This window comes from Nipponia nippon, unplaced genomic scaffold (genome assembly GCF_047370975.1).
Source record: "Nipponia nippon isolate SJK-2023a ecotype South Korea unplaced genomic scaffold, ASM4737097v1 scaffold_4, whole genome shotgun sequence".
NCBI lineage: Eukaryota > Metazoa > Chordata > Aves > Pelecaniformes > Threskiornithidae > Nipponia > Nipponia nippon.
Window position 1 is genome coordinate 58661558 of NW_028262358.1, and position 23921 is coordinate 58685478.

The 23921-nt window shown below is 41.7% G+C and overlaps 1 protein-coding gene across 10 annotated transcripts in view; it reads left to right on the forward strand.

The window, feature by feature from the left end:
- ARID1B (AT-rich interaction domain 1B) overlaps positions 1-23921 on the forward strand; it is a 334462-nt gene that overhangs the window by 249602 nt on the left and 60939 nt on the right. For all 10 annotated transcript variants that reach the window (XM_087773694.1, XM_087773697.1, XM_087773700.1 and 7 more), the window contains 2 exons: positions 15513-15692; positions 22113-22440. In XM_087773694.1, the coding sequence (XP_087629820.1) occupies positions 15513-15692; positions 22113-22440 (508 nt within the window). The remainder of the gene's footprint in view (positions 1-15512; positions 15693-22112; positions 22441-23921) is intronic.

Below are 23921 nucleotides of genomic sequence, written 5' to 3' on the forward strand. Positions count from 1 at the left end.
GAAGATAGTTGTCACAGCTTTGTTGCGTGGCCAGACGATCAGCTGCTGTAAACTGGGCATCCTGTCCATGCAGTGGTTAACATGTGCCAGTGACAAGCTTGCAAAACAGACACATGATAACTGTGATAAACATGGAGTTATTTATGAAGTGCCCCTCCTAAAATGTCTTGCTACCAGAAATATTCCAAGTAGCACCATATGGGGATACCATAAATACTAGAAGTTTTCTCACAGTGAAACAAGTTGAACTCACAGAATGGCAAATTTCTGGGATAGCATCCAGGAAGAACTAAGAGGACTCACAAAGAAGAGGGGAGAGTCTTAATTTTTGCTGTTTTTCTGTGTTGGATGTCCCCTCCTCCAGGAATGCTGATTAATGAGAACATGAAACACACAATTCCACACTCAACTCGTTTGTTTCCTTCCTTTTCAGAGTGTTCTTTATATGCAGTTGTTAGTGCAGGGACTTATTTTCCCCTTAAAAAATTTTTAGAATAATGTACATGTTTGGTGAAAAAAGAATGGCCTCAGTACCCAATACGAATATATGATGTTTTGTGGGATAGAGTGTCACAAGGCAGTGGGAATGGATCAGACTGAGGCTTTGAAGACCCAAACACCTCAAAGATGTGTGTGCTTGCTGGCATGACTGGGTCTTGGCACAAAATGTTACACGGCCCAGCAATAATTATTTCTGCAGTGTGTGTTCCTCACCTGGCTTTGGGGGACGAGTTAGGCAGGTCTGACAGAGCTGGAAGGATCGAACCTCTCCGTTCCTGCTGTAGACCAAAACTGGGGGACGTCGTATGGTCGAGGGAGGCAGAGGAGTATTCAAAAGTAAAATAGAGAAGACAGCTGCCATAACTGGGAAGTCAAAACAAGTAAATAACAGTGAGAGAAATAAAACTTACAGATTGATTTAGTCTGGGTCTTTCTCTGTGTGTGGGGGTGAGAATTGTGGGTATGTTCTTAGAGAAAATGTATTTGGGAATGTTGCAATTTTTGCACTCTTCATATGCAAAATCTGGCGTAATATGCATGATCCTTGTGACCCAGCTTGTACAAGAAGTCCATTTGTTTCATGCAGCAGATATGAAATTTGTAACTAGCTAGGTCATATTGATTTTGCAGAACATGTTCCCCAAAGCTTCTCTAAAGTCTGTGCTATGCGCGCATAAACATGCGTGCATTCCCTTTTGCGCCCTGTCATTGATTAGAGGCTCCTTTGAAATGGAAAACTTCACCTTTTAAAAAGGCTGTTACATTAGTTGATTCCTTTGCTTGCTTGAACTGGTTTCCACTGAACTTGAAGAAAGGAAAGAGGGGGAGTGATGGGGACTCAAAGGGAAGGTGCTTGTCATTTACTGATAAAAACCCGAGCAGAAAATCGTTGCTGCTAAGGACACCTGATCCATAGGCATCTGTTACAGTAACTTAAACTCTTGGCTTACTGATACACTTTCTCCCCCAAAAAGAAAAGAAACAAAAAGGAAAATGAAAACAAAAAACCCAGAGACCCTCCATAGGAAAAGGTAATGTTGTTTGGTTTAGCACTTTGTATAACATTTCTTCCTTGTTTAGAGACAGAATTGAGTGAACAAAAGACTGCTAATCATTTCTTGAGCAGAATCCTCTGTTTCAATACTAGAAAAAAGTTATTTACCAGATATTGTGAAGCTTGATTGACAGATGGAGTCTGAGCTGTAGCACTTCTGGATGCTAAACCACTACCTTGAACCATTAAGTTTACACTTATTTATTTTATTATGAAAGTGTTTGATTATATTTTACCCTACTTTCCATGGTTATTCAGCACCCAGCTGGGATTTTTATGTTTGCCTGCCTAAGGCTATACATCCCCTGTCATACAGTGCAGCATGAAGCAATATTTTACATGTGCATTCTGTGTGTAGAAGGGGGGGAGTGGTAATGTAGGTACATATGTACAGTAATAGGAATTTCTTGGGGGACTGAATTTTCTGTGCTCTCAACTTGCTTTTTATATAGCTTACTTCATACTTTTTGTAATAAACATAAAAACGCTTGCTTTTTAAAAATAATTTGAAAATTTTTCATGTCCTTCTCAAGCTGTAGGACATTTGGACCTGGCTCGGCGTAAATGGAGCATGTTATTCTAGGCAGCCCACTTCTGTTCTTGTCCCAGAATCGGTAACTGGCCTCTATTGATGGATGCTCAGTCAATGAAACTTTTTCAGTTCTACCAACACGTGTTGTCTACCTAGGCAATAAGAAATTGCGTGTACTTTTATGTGCATACCCTATATCTCGGCTCACATGTCTTTGAAAGTACTGGGACTTGAGGTAAGTCCCATAAACCTTAATGGACTGTCGGAGCCGGAGAGCTCTGGAGACAGAGGGAGCAGGCTGTGCAGGACTGGGGTCAGAAGTCTCTTGGAGAAGCAGGAGTAGCCATACCCGCTCACCTACACATGCCTTTAACTGCTGCTGAATCCCAGCAATTACCGTTACTTGAAGATACTGCAGTGAAAACGTAGCCTAATTAAGCTAGTCATTGAAACTTGCTGTGCTTTTGGGGGGAAAGGGGACGCACGTTTTGCTTTTTGTTTCTGATGCAGCTACTCCAGATTTTTCTTTACTATGATCAAAAGTAGGGGTTTGATTTTTCGTGTTTATTGAAGTCAAAGCTTTTTATAAACTTCAGTTACATCAGCCCCCAGAGGTAGGGCAGCGGTGATACCACAGCTGTCAGCCATTTGGCACATAATTGAGGTACACAGTCGCTTGAGTTTCCTATATTCAGCTGTACCTACTTATCTCATCTGTTTGGGTTTTGGAAGCCGCACTTTGAGGATGTGCTTAGTAGCCACAACTGCTCAGTGGGTTAGAAGTTACTTGTATGGATCAAATAGAAACCCAGCGTATCCGCATTGACCCCCGACATCAGTTTCCTGAAGCTGCAGTGTGAAAAAGGAGCTTTCCGTCCTGGCCAATAGCTTATGCTCCCACTCTTACTTCTGTAACGTAACGGAGACGTCCATCTGCGTATATGAATACTGACCTATGCAAACACCAATAGGAGAATATGTGTCACGATAATGTTGAAATAGGCACTTTTGCCCCTGCAGAAATGAATGGTTCCTTACCTAATTTTGAAAAAGCTTAGAAAACTTAACTACTTTTAAGTAGTATTTTTCATGCTTATCCAGTTGGATTTGTACGTGTCAGGTTTCAGTCTTATATTAAAATAGTGAATTGGGAGCTCCTGAAAACCATTGAATTTAATGGAAACAGTTAATGACTTCCCATTATTACTCTAGCAAGCACTCTCATAATGGGGATACTTAAAGAAGCCTTATTTATTAGTGCAAATGTATATGGGTCAGAATTAATTTTTAAAAAATCTTTAATTGTTTTCCCCTTATAATTTTCACAGCGGTACGTAGTTAAATATTCATGATAATGCTGATGATATGCTAAAGGTCTGAAATAGATCTGGAGTCTCAAAATCAACACAGGTTATTTAACCCTTTTCATCTAATGCACCATTGGGGACTTGCTCAGTGAAATCCCAGAGCACTGGAATAATTAGAAGATAGTAATGAGGATTTAATTAGTCCTTGAGATATGCTGAAATAGGACCACTGAGAACTTTTCTGTTTGGACATGGATTGCAAGCAGAATTGATGCCGTTGCAGCTGCTGTGATGTGCTGGAAAATGTATTCTATTGCTGGAGGCAGTTTCATGGCACCATTCTGTGCCTGTCAGATCTATGTGGAAAGTGCCCAGAGTAAGCACCTCCAAAATTGGTGAATAGTAGCCACCGCCTTCTCCGTCACCTCCACCCAGTACCTTTTCTTTTTTCTTTTTTCTTTTTTTATGTCATTCTTTCCGTTCTAGCTTTATTTCTTTCCGTTGTTGACATGATCCAGCTTTTGAGGACTGTTGTACAGTTGTATGCTCTATTAAAAACATATCACAGGCGGGGACAGGGAGTAAGAAACTGCGGGCTTGTCGGAGTACAGGTGTTATACTAAGCAAAATTTGGATCTTTTTGACACAACTGCTTGTGAGCCTTATCCTCAGATCTAGTCCTTATTTAGTATTAGATCTTCACAGACGTGATATTTATCAGTAGCTGCAATGTAGTAAACTTAAAAAGCTTTTTTGGCAGCCAAGATGTTATCCAGCTAGAGGTAGTAACAGATGGGATGTGATCAGGCATTTTGATGTTCTCTTTGTGCTTCCCTATGAACACTAAGTAGCAACTGAATTCCCGTAACTACAATTTCGTGATTTGCCCATTAGATTTCATATAGGTATTTTTCTCCCCTTCAACTGTTTTCTGGGCATACTTGTTTGTACGCAGTCATCACATAAATTCCACTGTCAGGTATTTTCTTCTAACAAAATATAAATGTTTTTGCTTGTGTGGAAGACACAGAATACCAATCTGGTGTTTTGCACCTACGACTCCTGATCAGATTTATGCCTTAATACAGACATTTGATGATAGAGATTCTTTTCCCTGAAATCTATTTTCTTCTTAAAAAAGAAACCAGAAGGAAGAAAATAGATCAAAGAATTCTTATTGCAACAAAAAAGGTACTGTAGTTTGCTTTTAGACCTTAAAAAGACTTTTTTCCCTGAGAATACGTTTTTTGCTCTCATTTGGGGATTTGGGATCTATTCAGAGCACTGAGGAGCTCGAGAATAAAATGATTCTTGTCATTAAAATTCTTCTGCTTGCCATGTTAACGATGACACCACTTAAGGTTAAATCAGACTTGGTAATAAGTTTACTTGATGTAGACTGAAGTGTTTCAGGCTCTTAAAGAAAGATGCTTGAGACATGCAGTGAGTGCAAAGCCACGGGTATGTTTGAGTGCCTGTTCTGCACATCGTGTTCTCCAAGTGGGTCAGTGCGGAAGAGCTGAGCTCCAGCTGGTATGCAGGAGCACCGTCCCAGGCTGGGAGGAAATCTTCAGGCCTAGAAAACTGGGGTTAGAGGAATTGGGTCCCCAACAGCCGGAAGAGTGTGTCGTGTAAGGAGGAAAAGCAGGTTTTAGTTGAAACCGTCACACGTCTTTACAAGGAGTTATTTCATTGCAAGGCTAGCTCTGTAAAACATCTCTTTTTCATCTCAAGTCATGTGATGAAATGTAACATGATGCATAGGAACATACAGAGCTGATCTGTATGTAAAGGAAGAGCCATGCAGTAGAGCCGTGCACTAAACTTCTTTGGTGACTCAGAAAGTTATGTTAGTTTCTCAATTTAGTGAGCACTAAATTTATCAACAGTCTTTAAAAGAGATCAGGCCATCATTGGGTTTTGCCACTGTGTTTTTAATTTGATGGTAAAAGTGAAAGTGTAGTGCACTGAAATGTAGTGTTGGTCTGATGAGCAGTTTTTTTTAAATTTATACAGACTATTTTTCTTTGCTGTTTTAATTGCAATAGCACCCAAGACCCCCATTTTTGTACCTGTTTGTATTGTACTACATCACATAGCAATGCACAACAAAAAAGCTTACAGTATGTCTACTTTGATTAATAATCAAGATCTTTGGGATAAAAAGTTACTGGTTTTCAGGCTGAGCTGTGGGAGTGAATAGTTTTGTGTCTGTTTGTCTCTCAAGCATTGCAGGAAGACCTGCTTTTCTTGCCTGAAAGTATTAGAAATGATGCTACTCTGCCAAACCAGGTTAATTGTTAAAGAAATTAGTTGCCATTTCAGGACGCTGGTTTCAGACTGTACTTGGATTTCAAACATATACCAGCCAGTGTCAGCTTTAGGTTGATCTGATTAGTTGTGGCCTACACTAAATATACAGCAGTATTGGCCCATCTGCAAGAAGAACCGAAGGAGGAAAGGATATGATTTACATGTGATAAGCCACGCTGAGAGGGCAAAACTGCAGAAGTAGGATTTGAAGTAGATAATAATATCTGTATGATCAAAACCCAAAGTCGGGTCTCCCAAGTAAATTTTGTATATTAGTAGCTGGGCATTGCTTTCTTCTTGCTGATGTTAAATCTTGTTATACTTGGGGATGAATCTTTATTTCATTTTTTAAACTAAATTGGGGATTCTCTTTTTGAGATTAGGGAGCAGAATTGAATTATTCTGAGAGAGTTTATATAGTTGCCAGCAGAGAGACTTGTCAATAGGAAAGTTTCCACTGACTTCATTAGGCAGCCATCAGATTCCCTGCCTCTGGGCTCAGGGAGCGAGATAAGCCACAAGCAGTCACTGATGAAGAACTTGACAAAGTGACAGTCGATGTTCCTGTCACCAGGCTTGATGTAAAGTTACTGGGTATGGTCCCTGTCCCTGGGACAGCTTCTCATCATGGCCTATAAGCTGGGAGCCGCCTGTGGTCTGCCTCTTCAACAGCACCATCGTTTCCAGGACGCTCTGCTCCCTCAGTACCTAAGTTAACCTTTTCATGAAGCTTCGCTAAAAATAAAGAACTCCTGATCTAAGACCCTTTATGTCTTTTCAAGTTGATATATAGGGCAGTGAGCTGAAATCTATATAATGTATACATTAATAGCTAACACTGGATAGTTCTTTCCATCCCAAAGGGTCCCCAAAGGCTGCAGAATAAACACTCGTCAGGGAGCAGCTGCAAATCAAGGAAGGGAAGAATCAGTCAAATCGTAACTCATGGTAAAATAAGACAGAGACGAAGGCATTTTGGGACTGAGGACAACACACTGATTTTGTATTTTTGAAAAAATATTATGATTTATTTTACATGTATGCAAGACAGAAAAGACAAATCATGTATATTTTAGTCTTGTCCACAAAATCCATATATATCTCATGGTATTCAATATATTTACTTCATGAAAAGGAAGAGCTGAGTTGATCCATGGAACCTTTGAACAGGAGTCTCCAGGGAGGGTAAATTTTTCAAACCTGAAATTTAGACCATTAAGCCTGCAGGCCTTGCACATTACATGTTGAAAAATGCTATTCCTTCTTTGCTCTCCTCCATGATTTTCATAAGTATGCATGTTATTAGGGAAACTTAGACAAATGTTGATTGTATAAAGCAGACGGACTGCTTAGGTTTTTCGTGTTGTTGCTCAGATTAATTCCAGCAGCCCAAGCTACCTACTGAAAGTGAGGATTCGCTTCGGGGGCAATTGGGAGGGCAGGGTGGGATGCTTTTGTACTGCAATTCACTGTTACCCTGATTTTCCGAGCACCATAGTAAAAGCATCTTGCATAAGGCATGTTATAGTAACAAATTATGTGTAAGAGGGTGGATGAACAATGTTCTTTTGTTCTGCCTGTGCACCAACATCTCCACAAATGTCTTTCCTTCTCTGCCCTCAGTATAGCACTTAAAATTTGCATCAGAGACCATTACGCGAGGTTTGCCTTCGGAAAGGTTGGATATTTCTTCCCCAGCTACCATCTGGGTAATCTGTCTGATCCTTCCCCAGATTCTAATTTATCAGTGATAGATTATATGAATTTCAAGGCTAGGCAGTAGCAGAGGGAGGTTTAGGGGTGGGAAAAATTTAAACATTATTGCATGCTATACATAGACCGGGTTTTGTAATATCAGAGAGAGAAGCAGAGGAGATTCAGCCAGTTAACCTAATAGCACAGCTGGTAAAACACTAGGGGGTCTGGGTTAAAACCTTAGCTAGGTCATTAGTTTCCATCTTCCCCAAAGCTATTCACATTGTGAAGAGAAGCAGTCAGACAAATAAACAGTGAGGAGACTGTAAGATAGATATTAAAGCATAATAAGAAAACACTTTAAAAAAAAATCCAGCGCTTTTGCTTAAACAGAACATTGATCCTTTTGTGAAAAGAAGAAATACCACAGGGATCTTTGCAGGAAGCCCCAATTTTGCTAAGGTGATGTTTTCCATAACTGCTATTTCACATCAGCAAAGAAACATCCTTTCTGAATTGGTGTGAAGAACTGTGGTGGTCGTTCTGCAGATATTAGCAGATGCCAACGCGAGAATGTCCAGGTAGCAAAGGGAAACCATGTCACTGTTACTCTGGCCCAGAGAACTTCGAATGTTTATAGTGGCACCCTGAGGGACTTGGAGAAGACAACAAGGTTTTATGTGGGCTGAAGAAAGAGCTCAACATAGAAATTACATACTTTTTTTCATTGTTAATGGGGAAACAATAAAGAACTTTCTCCTAAAAACTCTTTGAGACTTCTTTAAAAAACAGATTGTGATCAGAGAAAGAAATGAGGATTTTAAAATCTTTTGTTAGCTTTTACATGAGTAAAAAAGTTATTATCAAGAACATTATTAGCCTTCTTGTTAGAGGCTAAAGAATAAGCCTCTTCATTTCTCCTATGTCAGTGGTCTCAGTACATTTTTTTATGCTGCTACCCTTCAATCGCCCAAGTTGCTTGTCAGCAGAAATGTTCACTCAGTACCAAGGATATTAGCAAAGATCTGGTGTATACAATGCCTAAGTATTACCCGTGTCAGTGCTGCTGCTTGGTTCAGGTTCATACCAGAGCCACCCAGATATACTGTATTGGTGCACTGCTGTAACTTAGCTGTGCTAAATATGGATCAGAATCTTGTTTGCCATCTGTTTGTGAGGGTGTTTTATTTATCTGATTTATATATTTTTTTTACCAGCCTGTTAACTGGACAGGAATATTAAGAATTAGTATTTGCATCATCTAAATGAGGTTTACACTGTAAGCTGATCTACTCATGCTCACCAACCCATCACACTGGAGTGTATGTTACTAAATCGGATGTTCCATGTATGACAAACGTAGGTGTCATATGTGCTGTCACTGGTCCAGCTGGGCATATTTTAGTAAGGCTGCCTTCTGGAAAGTGAGAATAAGAACTGAGGGAAGTACGTTATCTTGAATGTAAAGAAATCTCATGCCTACTTGCTCTGGAGGCCAGTTTTCTTATGCCACCCACATGGTTTCACTTGATTTACTTGGGTTGTATTCTGGTACATCAGTCAAACCTTCCCCAGTTTCTTCATTGCTCTTTTTTGTTTAGACTTGTATAAAATTTTTGGCAGCTTAGATTTTTTCCAGTATCTAAATCTCTCTCACTGTGTCCTTTTTAATGTATATTTTAAGTAGCACCTTAGGAGGTACCGTGCCATTCTTTGCCAGTGACAGTAAGTAGTCTGTGGCCGGGTAGCACTGGCCATCCATAACCAATGGTACGACAGTATTTTCTTAGCCCTCACAGTCTGTAAGCCACTCATCTTCAGGTTTGACCACAGCGTTTGAAGATGTTTGTTCCAGTACCGTCGGCAGTCTGTGCAGATGACCTGGTCGCTTATTTAGGGTCTTGGTATCTCAGGCTTATGTGAGAGTAACGAACTCACTTTCAGTTACTAAAGGATTTCATTAATGTGTGAGTCTTATTCTGTTGGATGTTTTCTCGCAGTGCTCTGAGGTGCTGACTGTGGACGTGTTCAGCTGGGTAAAAACCCAGACGTGGTTCAGTCCAAAGACTTCTTGAGCGGTCCTTGCCACCTGAGACGGGGGGGCTGGGGAGAGCCGCAGTCCAACTGTCGTCTTCCTGAGCATCCTGCCGTGCTAACAGGTTGCCAAATTTTATTATACCCACTGCACAGAATATTGGTTTTTGTTTGTTTAGCTTTACCCTGCCACTTCTGTCTGTGTTGTTTACCCATGGACGAACTACATTTGGGAGTCGCCGCTTTAGATCCGTCTTAATTCTGTTGTTTTCTCTGGTGAAAATCCTGAGATAGTGAATGCAACCCAAACAGCTGTCTGGGGAAGGAAAGTCTGCCAAGAACTGTGTCATGGGTGTGCAAACATTTGCTCTTTTTTCTCAAGGGTACTGGCCAGTGCCTTGCTGACATACCAAGCATTGGAAATTTGTGTGATTCCACACACACACAAGTTTTTCCTTTATAGGTAGTGGAAAATACCTCTTTTCACATATTTCGGTTTTTTGAGCTGATTTGTAAAGAGATAATTTTATGTTATTTTTCTCTAATTATTTGATGATTAATGAATCCATCCAATCTGTTTCTGCTTTTCTCATTCCATCGTTTTCAGAGTAATAAGCCTGTCTAGCCCCTTCTTTAGCCTCTGCCCTGGAACAAGGGGAACTTCCTTGTCCTTGCGCAGAAGGGCTCCTCAGTTGTTTTGGTCCCGTGCTCTGTCACTAAGCATGCCTCTCTAGAAAGAGTAATAGCCTGATGCATTTTTTCTTACGTAAGTTCTTTTTAACAAAGTACCGTTGCAGGTTGTATCTTTCCTCATTTTTTATTTATCAAATGTGTAATTTAATGATGATCTGCTGTCACTGTAAACTCCAAAGTTTTCCTGAGCTTAAAATGAGTAAGTCTTCCATGTGTTTTCAGCTTTAATTCATTCATGAAAATCGATGCACTATTCCTGGCTAAATCAAAAGACCTCTCATTGACCGTGGGTTAAGTGTGCGCCAGCAGACAGTTGCTGTCCATCAGCTGATACGCAATAACTTGTTACTTTGCAGTCACTTCCTTCGTGTTTGGGCTCCTGCTTTCCTGGGAAGGTTTTTTCATGTTCAAGCCAAGACTTTAAAACATCAAAAGAATCCATTTCAGATTTTGCAGCAACACCCAGCACGTGGTGGATGTTTTTCTTGGTTAGTGCTAAGGAGATAGTATTCAACAAACAGATTATTTTGTATTGGTCAGTGTACAAATGTAATTAAGGCAACCTTAGTGTGTAATTTCATGAAGCTTTAGTAATTTACTGTTGTTTATCTGTTTTGAGTATACGTATGCATAAGGGAAAAACAAGATTTTAAATGTTTTTACAGAGGCATCTTAAATGGTATTAGCTATATGATGTATATTACCAGATGTTAGTACTGTATAGGGCAACAGAAGCTTCATTTTTGTCTTTTCCTTTATCAAAGAGGCAGAAACACTTTTGTCATAAGCATTGCCTGTTTCCTATTTTTCTCTATATTTTACTAAAAAGGACAAAAAAAATATGCTGCTACCTGACCATTTTTAAACCTTGTATGCACGTTCTATTTGAACATGCAAACGTATTTTATTATACTTACGGTGTGCTAATTGTCAATAGTATGCTACTGGTTCATTTAGAACTAAAAAAATGCAAAGATGGCTCTACAACTTTAAATTGGGTTTTAATAAAGACAACCATTCTTTAGGTACGTTAATGTAATGTAAAAAATAACTAAAAAGGAAGAGAATGCTTCTGGCAGGCTCACTTTATTCAGCTGCTCCTGAAATAGCTTAGTTTGCCAAAATCCACTCAAGTGTTTTTTCGGTAAGTAATCTCCTGTTGTGATGGCAAGTAAAGCATCATCTGTACCTCTTTTATCACTAATATTAAGGGAAGGGAGTAGATTTGTTCACTGATGAGCATGTTGCCATTGCAATTTTTAAAGTCTTAACTCATAGCTGTTTCCTAGCAGTTTATTTAAAAGACAAAAAACCCCACCTTGTTGTCACAGAGGTTGACGTGTCAGATGCGGTCTGGCTGCTTAATCACTCCACCGCCTTTACTCCAGTGCAGCTCTAATGTAATCCTACTTCCCTTCTTTACAAAAGCAAACTTTATCTTACATCTAATTTTCTGGAAAGAAAATTTATTTCTTTTTGTATCGGTTATAAAATGAAGTTGAACACTAGGGAAAACGTGTGTAAATAAGGAAAAATGAATGTATGCCAGCTGCTCCCTTTCATTTCTGATCAGATTTCTAAAATTGATGTTGTTTTCTCCTTATGATGCAAGAATGTTAACGTCTTGCCCAGGAGCCCCTTTTCTCTCTAAGACATCTGAGCTTTCTGCAAATACTTGGAACACTTCAAACTCATGCACTGGTCTCTGAACATTCACTGGGCTCTCAGGGCGGCAGATGAGGATAGACTCCTCTTTGTTGTGATGGAATCCAGACCACAGTAAGGACCTGATCTTATCTTGTTCTCCACGTCGCACGTATAGCTGAAAGGACTCCTCTGCTCTCTGGAAGGAGGTTGGAGCATGCCCTATTCTAAGGCCATGCATCAGCGTACCGTACAGACAGTGACAGAAGATAATATGGCACAGATACTCTTCCTGAATTTCAGGCTTCCTTTTCCTTAATTCTTTGCCTGTCATGCTCAAGAGAAGACAGCAAAGCCAGCTTCATTTGAGAGGTATCTCACACCCTCTGGGGTGATGAAACTCATGCCTCACGTCAAAAGCTGATAAGGAGTCTGTTCCGTTCTTGTGTTAATCAACATCTCTGTAAACTAAGGCCAGAGCATGCGTTTGAGTAGTATCACGCAGTTACCACTGCTGTTGAATTACTGGTGTGCCCCGCGGCGTGGGTTGCACCGATGCCTGTCAGCACTCCTGGAGCCACAGCCCTGGGCATGGATGAGGCAGCACAAGGGACTGCACACAGGAGTCATACGGATAAGACTACCAGGATTGAGTGGGAAGGTTTAGCTGGATGGACACGAGCGTGCCACGCCGCTCTCCAGGCCAGGGAATGGTCCCGGCATGTTTTATTTATGACTGTACACCTAGCCACGCAACCCACTCCACAGCATCAGAAACAGATTAGGAGAAGTTTCCTGAAGAAGAGGTCATTTGAGTGGAAACATTTATTTCACTTATTACTCTAGTCCCTTCAGGAGCCCTTCTGACAACAGCAGAGCTGGCTAAAACTGATGTTCTCCATGTTCTCCATTAGACATTAGTCCATGTTCTCCATTAGATTCAACAACCAGCAGTCCCCCTGCATCACTACTGGAAATCACTACAACCCGTACAAACGACAGCTTTTCAATGTGTCATCCGTCCTTGTGGTGTTAAGAAAAGCACTGCCTGCAATAATAACTGGGCTGAAAAACCTTTATCACTAGCACAATGTTTGGAAAGTTCTCTCGTATAGATTAAAAGGCCCACAGCGAACAGAAAACCCTCACTTCTGTACTAGATACAGGAGTAACTTTACTATCTTTATAATAAAAAACTTAGCGTGACCAGTACAAAATTTTTCATTTAAATGGATCCCACGAGTGTGATATATATGGTGTATGTGTGTCGGGAATGCGAGCATTTATTTCATACAGACATACGATTGTATCAGGTTTCTAAATTAGTTACAGCACTGTCGGCAGAAGGCATAGGCTTTGTAATAAGATTTGTGCGCAGAGTGGAACTATTTTAAAAATCGAGGGGTCTGTTTCAAGATAAAGCTGGGTGGAGAAGGTCATATGAGCTTTCCTTTGCAGAAGTGTGGAGTTTTCCAACCAGTGCAGTTTTCAAGCCGCCATCTCATCCTCGGTTATTTGCCATGCCACATGCCAGTGCGTGTGGTCCGGCTTCCTCCAAAGCAGGTGCCAGGCTCTGACTTTGCAGTTCAGGTGTGATCAAATCCCTTGTCTTGGGGCTTGCACAAAGGTCAGGAAAACTCTGTGCATATTGTGCCAAACCTTGCAGTTGTGACGAGTTTTAGCACGTTATAGGTTGAGCTGTTCGTAGCATGAAAGAACTGGGCACAGGGGGGTGCAAGATCATCTCAGCTCCTGGTTTTTCTCCTTACGACCTGCGGCACTGAGTTTGTTGTCTCTCTGACAGGGTTTTAGTGGATGGGTAAGTATGCTATATAGCAAAGGTTTGTTGGAGGGCTCAAGAACTGTTTACATGTGTTTGGACTCAAAGCCCGATCTCTGGTAAAGCACACACCACCTTTTGTTTCTGCAACGCGGGTACCGTCCCCTTTCATACAGTGCTTTGTCACCAGCGTACAAACAGGGAGGCTGACCCACAGAAAGGCGGGCAGGTCGTTCACCCAGTGTCACCTACCATGTCGGTAACAGCAGCGCTAGGATAAGAAACTTACTCTTTCGAGTTCAGGACGTGCTTGTTGGAGCTGTGGTCCCCACAGAGAGACCCCTGAGCCGCCTGGTCATGGGAGCCTCAATGTTTTCAATTAAGAGTTTGATCATGTGTCTGTATGTGGCTCAGAAAAAATTACCTCTCTTCATTAACCAGGCATTGAGCGTTCGGTCTGTGTGACGTTTGATGCTAACCAGTGGGAGGACACCCCGGCCCTTTGGGAGAGTCATCCTTCTGCCACCTCTCCCTCCTCCTGTCACCCGCTTCTGTCTCTCTTCGCAACTTGGCTTTGCCCCTCTCTCTCCATTTCTCTTTTTTTTCTTTTTCTGATCTTCCTTTCAGCAGCTTCCAGTTGTCCACTTACTGTCTGGGGGGTTTCGCTCTTACCTTTCTTCTATTCCCTCCCTAAAGTAAGGAAAGGCGTAACTAGTGCTGCCAGGCGAGGTGTCTCTTGGCTTGCAACTTCACGCCTCCCCACAGGCACGCCACGAGAATTAGCGGAGGGGAGAGGAAACGGGCACCTTTAATAAATAACGCTTCAGGTCTCCGCGGCCTCAAAGCGCGGGTGCCTGAACCAGTTGCAGGAGGGACCGACGTGCCGACTTGCTGATGCACATCCGCCCGGCGGGCAGCGGCGCACCGGGTGAGCCGCCGGTGGCAGCAGAGCAAACGCTGTCCTTCACTACGCTCGTCTTGTGCCTCAGAGAAACGGGAAGATGAAATTTAATATGCAAGCAGAAGAGAAAAGAAGGCGAATTTCCTCCAGAAATCCGACCTTGCTGACTCCTCAGCCCATCCTCTTCAATGCTGAAAGCAGCACTAAAACCTGTCAGGGTAAAATGTTAGAAAACCAGAATCCCTGCATAGACATTTCATGGGCAAGACTGCAGGATTTTTCCCAGTTCATGAAAGCTTAAAAAACCCTGCCACAAAACCCTCTTCTTCTCCCATTTAATAGGCTTAGTTCTGTTCTTTTATATGAAGCTTCTAGATTTTATATCATTTCACTACGTCTCTTGCTTCAGCTTTTGAACCTTAAATTAAATTGGGATTCATTACCACATTTACGAAAGGGAAAAAGGAGAGAATGCAATACAAATGTGCTGGGGACAGACCAGAAGAAGGACCTAGAGCACAAATACACACCAAAAGGACTTTTTTTTCTGGCTGGTATGACTAGTCTTCACATAAAGGGAAATTTTAGATCCTGAGAGTTTGTGGGCAATAGGAGTATTTACAGTGGATTTCTATATGCTGAAGTTACGCATTTTGGTAGCAACATATAATTTTGGAAGTTATGATACTCCCACTGCAAGTCATCAGGCAAATTCCTTACTACTTATTAGGTAATGCAGATGATCACCTTTAATTTTTTTTCCTGAAGATTGTTTTAATTTTAAAATTAGCAGCCATTTGTAACTTAGCAGGACTGCCCCGCCTTTCTTTTACAAGTAAAAGTTTTTGAGCCTTGTATACAGGTTTTCGTTGTTGAGGCAGCTTTGCTGGATTGGAGATGCGTTTGTTTCTGTTCGTATGAACAACAGCAGTTTTCTGAGTGTCTTTAGTCTGAAAATAACTAAAAAGGGTTGGGTTTTTTTTTAATGTCAAAGATTATTTAAATAAAGAACAGTTACCTGAATATTAATTTTTGCTTTGGCGCTTTTTTCCCTTTAGGTTTTATGGCAGGCATACAGAGGAACCCCCAAATGTCACAGTATGGACCTCAGCAAACTGGACCTTCCATGTCACCACACCCCTCACCTGGAGGCCAGGTGCATCCTGGAATCGGTAGCTTTCAGCAGAGTAATTCAAGTGGTACTTATGGGCCTCAGATGAGCCAGTATGGACCACAAGGTAAAATGCTTGCTGGTAATACATATGATAATTTTTATATATATATATTTGTACAATATATATATATATATATCATGTAGGTAGGTAGGTATGTGATTTCTTTAAAAAAAATCAACCAAACAAAAAAAAAACCACCACACACACACACATACCCTCACCCTCCCCCCAAAAAACTAAACAAACAAAACTATCATTCAGAGGTGGAGCTGCACCTTGTGGAAGAAGCTGCTTCTGTTATTAGCACCTTTCTCTGTATAAAAATAGTGACCTTAAATTGGGCAAGGAAATGATGAATCTGTTGCATTGCCAGGGCCATTGTTTAGGAGCCCAAGCGTGTCATCTCTGCGACAAGGCCGGGTTTGACCAAGCATGGAATAAGGGTCACAACACCGATCCCAAAATAGGACTTCTTTTCTTAGATGGAATCCCAAGGCCAATCTGAAATTGCGTAGTGACTGTGAGGGTTAAAGTCTGCTAATGAGCATAATAATACAGTGGCTACTGTGGGAATATAATATTGAGCTCTAATGCATACGGTTTGTGAATCTTAACTAACCCTTCAGACTGAGAGAGACAGTTCCTTTTATTTTGCTTGTTTGACAGAATTGTTGGAGGACTAAAACAAAAATAGAATACACAATTTCTGCCCCTGGACATTCAATGCATACAACCTTGAACTTGTCTATTGTTTTGCCTTTAATGGATAACCTTTATAAAGTATGCATCTGTTTAGGGGTTTAATGAACTTGAAGTCAAGCCACAGAATATATAACGGGCAGTATTTTATTTAGAGGTATATAAAGAAGCTTTTCTATTTCAGCACTTCCTACTATTGCTTTCTTACTTAAAATCCTGAAAAAGGACTGGAGCCAGTGATGGGAAATTCTGTAAGGGCTCGGTGCCTTGCCCATGCTAGCAAGGGTGGTTATTTTCGTCTCCGGAGTTTCTGAGAACTAGTTCTGATGTTTGTTTGCAGGGAGCCGTGCTGCCCTGCGCAATGTTCCTTTCTGTTTCATCTCTGGGTCGCGTTTGTTGTAGTGTTCTGAGCACAGGGCTACAAGCCAAGATTTCCCAGTTTCTAATTTTGGCTCTGCCTTTTACACCATCTTTCAACTTAGGCAAGTAGATTCATTTCTCTGCTTCGCTTTCCTTAACTGTAAAATGGGGCTAGTAATGCCTTATAGCCATGTGTGAAGATTAATTACCTAACTCCAGTTGACTGGTGCTTTCCTTTTATTTGGAAAGCGTTTTGTGGCCATAAAATGCTGTCCAAGTGCTTATTTTTATCTGCACAGTGAGCAACTAGCTTAACTGGTAAAAATCCAGTGGATTTATGATGTGCTATCCTGACTTCCAGCTGTACTGCTGCTGCTGAGATTCCGAACCATGGGAATAGTGAGTGTCAAGTGCAGTAAAACATTAGCCATCCACACTGATTGAATGGAAAGGTTTTTGTACTAAATCAATGCATTTAAGTAACACGCCGAATACTACTTTCTTTTTTGCTTGAGTTCAGCAGTTCTTTTCCTCCCTCTGTAGATGAAAGTGCCTATGTAATGATTTTATGGGTCGCGGTCAGGAAGAAACGGCTATTAAAAAGTGAACTTGAGGGGCAGGAAGAAAATGAGCATCATTGTCATTAACAGGCCGTTTCAAAAGGGTCTGGTGAATAGTGTGATGGATGAAAAGCGTGTTCTTCTGCCAGCTCTTGGAGAGTACCGGTGATCCTGTGCACTGGTCACCATAAAATTAGGGCCCTGCAGACTTTCAGCTCTACAGGTAACAAATAGAGCAGAAGAATGCTATGTTTTCACCAGGCTAATGTGACCATTAATAAAATCCGGGGATGAAGATGGTGATATTTCAAAGTCATGTATTTACCTGGATTTAAGTTTTTTATAGCATTTTTCATTTTTAATGAAAGCAATCTGTAATTGCATCTCTTAACATACCCTCTTACAAAGCACAATTATATGCCAGCAATGATGAATATATAATAATGTTACTCCATTTGCCTTTTATTGCCCAAATAACAAATATATTAAAAATTAGCAGGGTTGCAACTGAGTTCTTAAATTATTAAACTAAAATAATTCTCAAGGACCTGATTAGTTTTCCATGTTTTGTTCACATAGACCTTCCTCCAGAATATTGTTAAGCATAGGCTGAGTTCGACAGGACTGCTTGTATTTTTATAGATGTGTCAAAGCATTCTGTGACATTAAGCTTTTCGTTTGAATGCTAGATTGCACTATGTGCTGTCCTGAAAACCGGTGCTCAAGGCTAGCGTCCTTTCTCTGCAGTGGAATTGCTCACCGTAGTAATAAGACTACACCAGCAAGTTTGGGTTGGAGGAATTAGCCCCCAGTTCCTGAGAGCAGAATGATCCATTTCATGCATATGGTTGATTTATTTGGTTTTCATGTGTTTACATGACACTTGGATCTATAATAAGAGTAGAATATGTTTTCCCAGGAAGCAATTCTGTACTGGGGACCTAGTCCAATCCTGTGAAACCATTTCCTACAAAAATAAAAAATGGCTTTGGCTCCACACTTCTCTGTGTCTGTGATACAACACAGGAGCATGCAGTACAGAGCATTAGTTTTAATTTTGTATTAAATCCCAGCATTTTCCTGTCTCCAGGAATAAAAAAAAGCAGAGCGAGAATGGAAGTTGTTACTGAAAGAAGCAGTCTCTTTGGTTTGTATTTGGACAACATCTAGCTCGGGGGCTAATGAAGCTCTGGTCTATGACCCGAGCATCAAACTGCTGCCACAGCAAAATGTCCCTGAAATGCACTCTGGAGAGCAGTCGGATGCTGTAGTCGGTTGGGTCTTTTAAGACTGGAGCAGAGAAAAACTTCCTGTGGATCAGTAAAACAAGATCAGTAAAACAGTGCATCCCATCTCCCTAACTTTTCCTGCTCAATTCAGCAGTAAAACTGTTCTGTTTGGGGGTAACAAGAGAGAAGCCACTACTGAATATGTCTGAACCACAACCCCAGAACTTGACAGTAAGTTAAACCCCTTTTTGTTCGTGGTAAAGTAATATGAATTGAGTATTTGTGCTTTGTAACCTTTAATGTTGGACTCATTTCACAAAAGCACTTTGCTATCTAGCTCCCACTGATTTTAATCCGAGATTTTAATTAAAGTGGTAGCATCTTAAGGGTGAGATGCCCTAAGTATCTTGAGAGTCTGGACCTCAGAATCGAGACCCACATATGCAACAGCCTGGGGAGTTGTGACTTAAATATTGACTGTATCTACTGAAGTCCCCTAGGTAAAGTAGTTACAGAGGAATTCACAATACATTTAAATCGTCTGTACAAGAAAGACTTGATGGTTAAGTGCACATGTAAACGATTATAAAATTATTTTAAGATACTGTTTTTAATACTGTGAATCTGACCTGTGTCTCTAAAGCAGAGAGCAAAACTAACAGGTAGTTCTCACATTTCCCTCTTTTCAACTTGCCTAGAAATGGCAAGACATCAGAGCACTTTGTTCAGCAAACCTGGACAAAGTGGACCAGAGTTTCAGCAGTAAGTATGAACATCTGTCTTTGGCAGGTTGTTAGTAGGCTTTTTTATAGTTTATCTTCATTACACTTTTTTTTTCCTCCTGATCCCAGTTACTGCTTTGTTTTTTCTCATGCATTTGAGATGTCATCTCTCTGGGTACAATTCTACTCTGCCGAGGGGGAGTTGGAATCAAAAATCCCTCGGATATGGAGGGGAGGAGTTGTTCAGCAGTATTGTACAGCTGCTGTTGCCAGGCTTGTACCCACTTGAAAAGTGTGGGCTCTTGGACTTGGCTGCCTGACACGTCCAGCTGATGTGGGCTGGCCTAGCATCTGCTGCATTCATTGTGTTTAATGCTGCATCCATCTGTTTTCTGTCAAAGCCACTGCCAACAAATTACTAATCTATTAGAGAAACATGGAAATAAGATTGCACTCCTCATTCCTGGCAATTCCTCTTGTATTTTGTTTGGCTTTTATTTTGCCTTTTTTCTGTGGTCTGGGAAAGGTATAAGAATAGCTAGTACTTGAGGTATTGAGGAAATGCTTAGGGAAAAAAAAACATGGCAAAAACATTGAAACTTGTTTTCCTGACTGAAAAGATACCACTTCCCTGTGCTCTTGGACATGTATCCCTGGAGATGAATGATTAGGGGCTATTTTAACTGAGCCACATATTTTTATGGAGAAGATTCCACTGGTTTTTTCTGTGTTGTGCTTACGCTGGAGAAGCCAAAACACGAAAGAAGAGATTTTTTGTCCCAATTCAAAATAGCATCAAAACAGCAATAGTATTTAGCATTGGTGTTTGCTCCTCCAAGCACGCTGCTGAATCGTACTTTATAGACCCTAACTGACAAAACAAATTGGCTTTATGTAAATTGGACTGACAGTAGCTCCCAGTGATTATGGATATGAGGTCTGCTAGTCTAGGGAGGGAATTTGCTTCGCTTTGGGAAGCAGTGTTACCCATAGCATGTACATAAAATGTGTTAACTGGCTGCGCGTAATCTTTGGGCGCACATACACACCATCTTGCTGCATTACGTCTTTCTTGCACAAAGCAACTGGAAAACCAGAGCAACATCGAGTTGTGTGTTACACCTTTAACGCTAAGCAGAGCAGTATGAAACTAGTGAACCCTTCAGTTTGCGGTCACATATGTTGGATGAGAAGTGTGGCTTGAGCGTGTCTCGGCAACCAGAACTCTGGCTAGGGGCGATGGCTCACTGAACAGAAAACAGTCAGCTGCCAGCGGCCGAGCCTAGAGGAGGAGGAGAAGTGACAGGGCAGTCTGAAGTCAGCATAAAGCCGAATCTCAAGCGTTTCATCTCTGTTGAACCACATATTGAGGATCCTTCTGCGAAGACCCCCAGGCAGAAACTTGGTTTCTAAAACAGAAGAGAATTGTTGCTCCATTTGCTTGGGAAGCGTAGGTCTCGCATGTTCTTGCTGAGCAGAACTTGTAGCAGAGTGACTCAGTTACTGGGTGGGGAGGAGGGGAGGATTAGCCAAAGCACAGCAGCAGGAGCGTATGAATTAATTATGTGTGCATTCAAATGATGGATGAATATATTTATTTTAAATATAAACGGGAGTTGCATGCCACCGACTCCTCTGCCTGGTAGCTGAGGCCTGAGGAGAGACGTGGTTGATCTCCACGTTCAGAGGAAGAGTCCAAGGGCTGCTGCCTTTGAACAAGCGTGGGAATATCTAAGAGTAGTCAGGAAACTCTGCTCTGCGGCATCCCACAGGGAGGGAACGGGTCGTGTTTCCACTAATCTGGATGAGATGGAAATAAAGACAAGTCAAAACTGATGACTGAAGCAGTGTAATGTGATCTGTTTCCTAAAATACTTTTCTATCATATCTTTACCTTTTTTTTTTCTCTTTCTCATGCTGCTTGGGTTTGTTTCCGTAACACCAAATGCTGTACACTCGCTTTTTCTTGAGCTTTCAACATGATAGGAAAATCGGCGCTCAAATGAGTTAAGCTGCTGCAAGCGGAGCAGTTTGCTCCAGTGACAAGGTAGATTGAGGTCAGCCAGGTTTTCGTGCCGTCCTTCATAAGGCACCTGTTTATATTAGCATCTTTGTACTATTGCTTATTACTCTTGTAATAACTAGTTTTCCCAGAGGAGGTGTGCTGTAAGCTACCGCCCCTTCTGCTGGCATAGCCAAACTTTGAACTTCCCAGGAAGGCAGGGTAGGGCAGGAGGGAGCGGGAATGTTCCTCCAGGCCCAGCAGCCATCCTCACCGGTCCGTGCCAAAGCATCTCTGACACAAACGGGCAGAACGGTTAGGAGCAAGAAGCCGGTGAGAATAGCCTGTTGCTGAAATTGCAGAAAGATGAAGGATGAGAACATGAAGTTACAAAAATAAGATTCTCCCTTGAGCTTATGTAATGGGTTTCTTACATGCCACATATCTCTTTACTGCATAAGGTGGTTTTGTACTCTGTGCTATGTTGTTAACTCTCTGGAGGCTGTGCTTTTCTGTACTTGCTGTTATCCCGTTGCATATATTAGGCAGAAAATGTTTGAGGGTACGTGAAAATCAGGTTCATAGGATCATTCAGGTTGGAGGGGTGCTCAGGAGTTGTTCTTGGCTGACCTTGTATTCAAATCAGGGTCAGATATAAGATCAGAGCAGGTTACTTGTGGCCTTATCCAACTGGGTCTTGAAAACCTCCAAGGACGTAGTCTGCACAACCACCTTGGACAGCTTGTTCCACTGCTTGTCTGTCCTCATGGTGAAAAAGTTGTCCTGACTTTGAGGCCAGCGTGGTTCACTTCAGTTCGCATGTGTAAGTTCTGTAGCTGCTAGCTTCCTCAATGGAATTATTTGCTCAAAAGTTTAATGCTTTTCTCTGTTCTTTTTATCATTTTGTTCAGGAAACTACTCCAGACCACCCACGTACAGCGGCGTGCCCAACACAAGTTACAGTGGCCCAGGACCCGGCATGGGTATAAATGCCAACAGTCAGATGCATGGACAGGGGCCAAGCCAGCCTTGCGGTACCATGCCCCTGGGACGGATGCCATCAGCTGGGATGCAGAGCAGACCATTTCCTGGCAACATGAGCAGTATGACCCCCAATTCTCCTGGCATGTCTCAGCAGGGAGGCCCCGGGATGGGCCCACCCATGCCAACTGTGAATCGTAAGGCACAGGAGGCGGCTGCTGCAGTGATGCAGGCTGCTGCAAACTCCGCTCAGACCAGGTACGCGTCCAGGTGAAAGGAGTTTAAACGAGTAGGAATGTTTTTCTTGTAATTTCTGAAGTAATGGCACTGTATAGGTGTATGCATATGCGTTTATACATGTTCTACCTGTGCCCTTATCTCTGGGAGATGGCACGTGGGAAGAATACTTTTGCTTAAACATAAGGGGAAAGCATGCTATTGTGTGTTTGAATTATCCTCTGGAAAAGCAGCTGTGACAATGGAGATGATGGCCGCTTCCAGTTTGGTTCTTGGCACTGTAGGCTTTGGGAAAACCCACAGGGTTGCAGTGACATTAGGAGTCGAAAACAAGCCTTCTGCAACTTAAAATTGGTTAGCTGGATACATAGTTTTTATCTCCAGTAGAGAGAGGGCCAACGTGTCCTTGGCAGCTTGCCCCTGCCAGGGAGTAAGGAAGCTTATGAAGCTGCCCACCAATTCTTGCATTTACAGCCCATGTCGTGAGCAGCAGCGCTGATGGCAGTTCTCTTCTGCAGGATGCTCTAGTCCCTAAGCAGGCATGCAGAGAGGGAGAGGAGGGCAGGCTGAGGGGAGCAGCTGGAAGGGAAAGGCAGAAGGAGGCATAAAAACAATCTGTAGTTATCTGGAGTTGGTAACTGCCACCTATGCATCCAGAAGAGAGAACCTGCAAACAGGATTGTAGAGGTTGGAGCCATCATCTGTCTTCTTGCCTCCCGGTCAGGCAGCACAACTGCATGTTGCTGTTTGCACATGGATTTTGGCAAAGTCACTTTTCTGTCTGTGGTTATTCTTCAGATGCCTGAATACTTGCAATGAAATAATATTTTCTGGGAAATTTTTCAGATTAAGTAATTACCGCATTTCCCTGGACTCAAATAACTCCTGGTGTATTTATTATCTTTTTCTGTTACGAGAAGTTCCATTACATTTGAGAATTACACAAAGCTGGTTGCACTGTCCTGGTAAGCGTGTTTATGTGTGTATGTGTGTATTAAGCATCTTGCATTTATTTACGCATATGTGTACACAGATGCACATATACGCGTGCAGGTATTTATCATTCAAGTCCAATGTTTCCGGACACTAGAGTTGCTCTAATTCCAAGACACAATGTAAAACTAGAAGTAGGCAGCTGATATGTCCCTGTATCTGTTGCTTTCTTGTTTTGCGAGTTTGGAAGGCAGGTGGCTTCTAGTGATAAGCAATAGCAAACTTTTAAAACAATAACAGTAAATTTAGTGTACGTCACGTTCTTGTTCAGTAATACAGAACCGTAGTCCCTTAAAATAGACCGTACTTCAGCAGAAGTGAACCAGCAGTCTCTTGCTTGTGTTGGTTTTTTTAACAGACCTGTCTAGTAGGATGTACAAAAGTCTGCTTCTGTCTGCCTGGTTTAGGCTATAAGCAGAAAGTATTTGGTTGCGATTCAAATTACACTTTGGGCATAGCGTGTGGTGTTTGATCGAAAACTAGGTTAAATCTATCTCACACCTTACTTC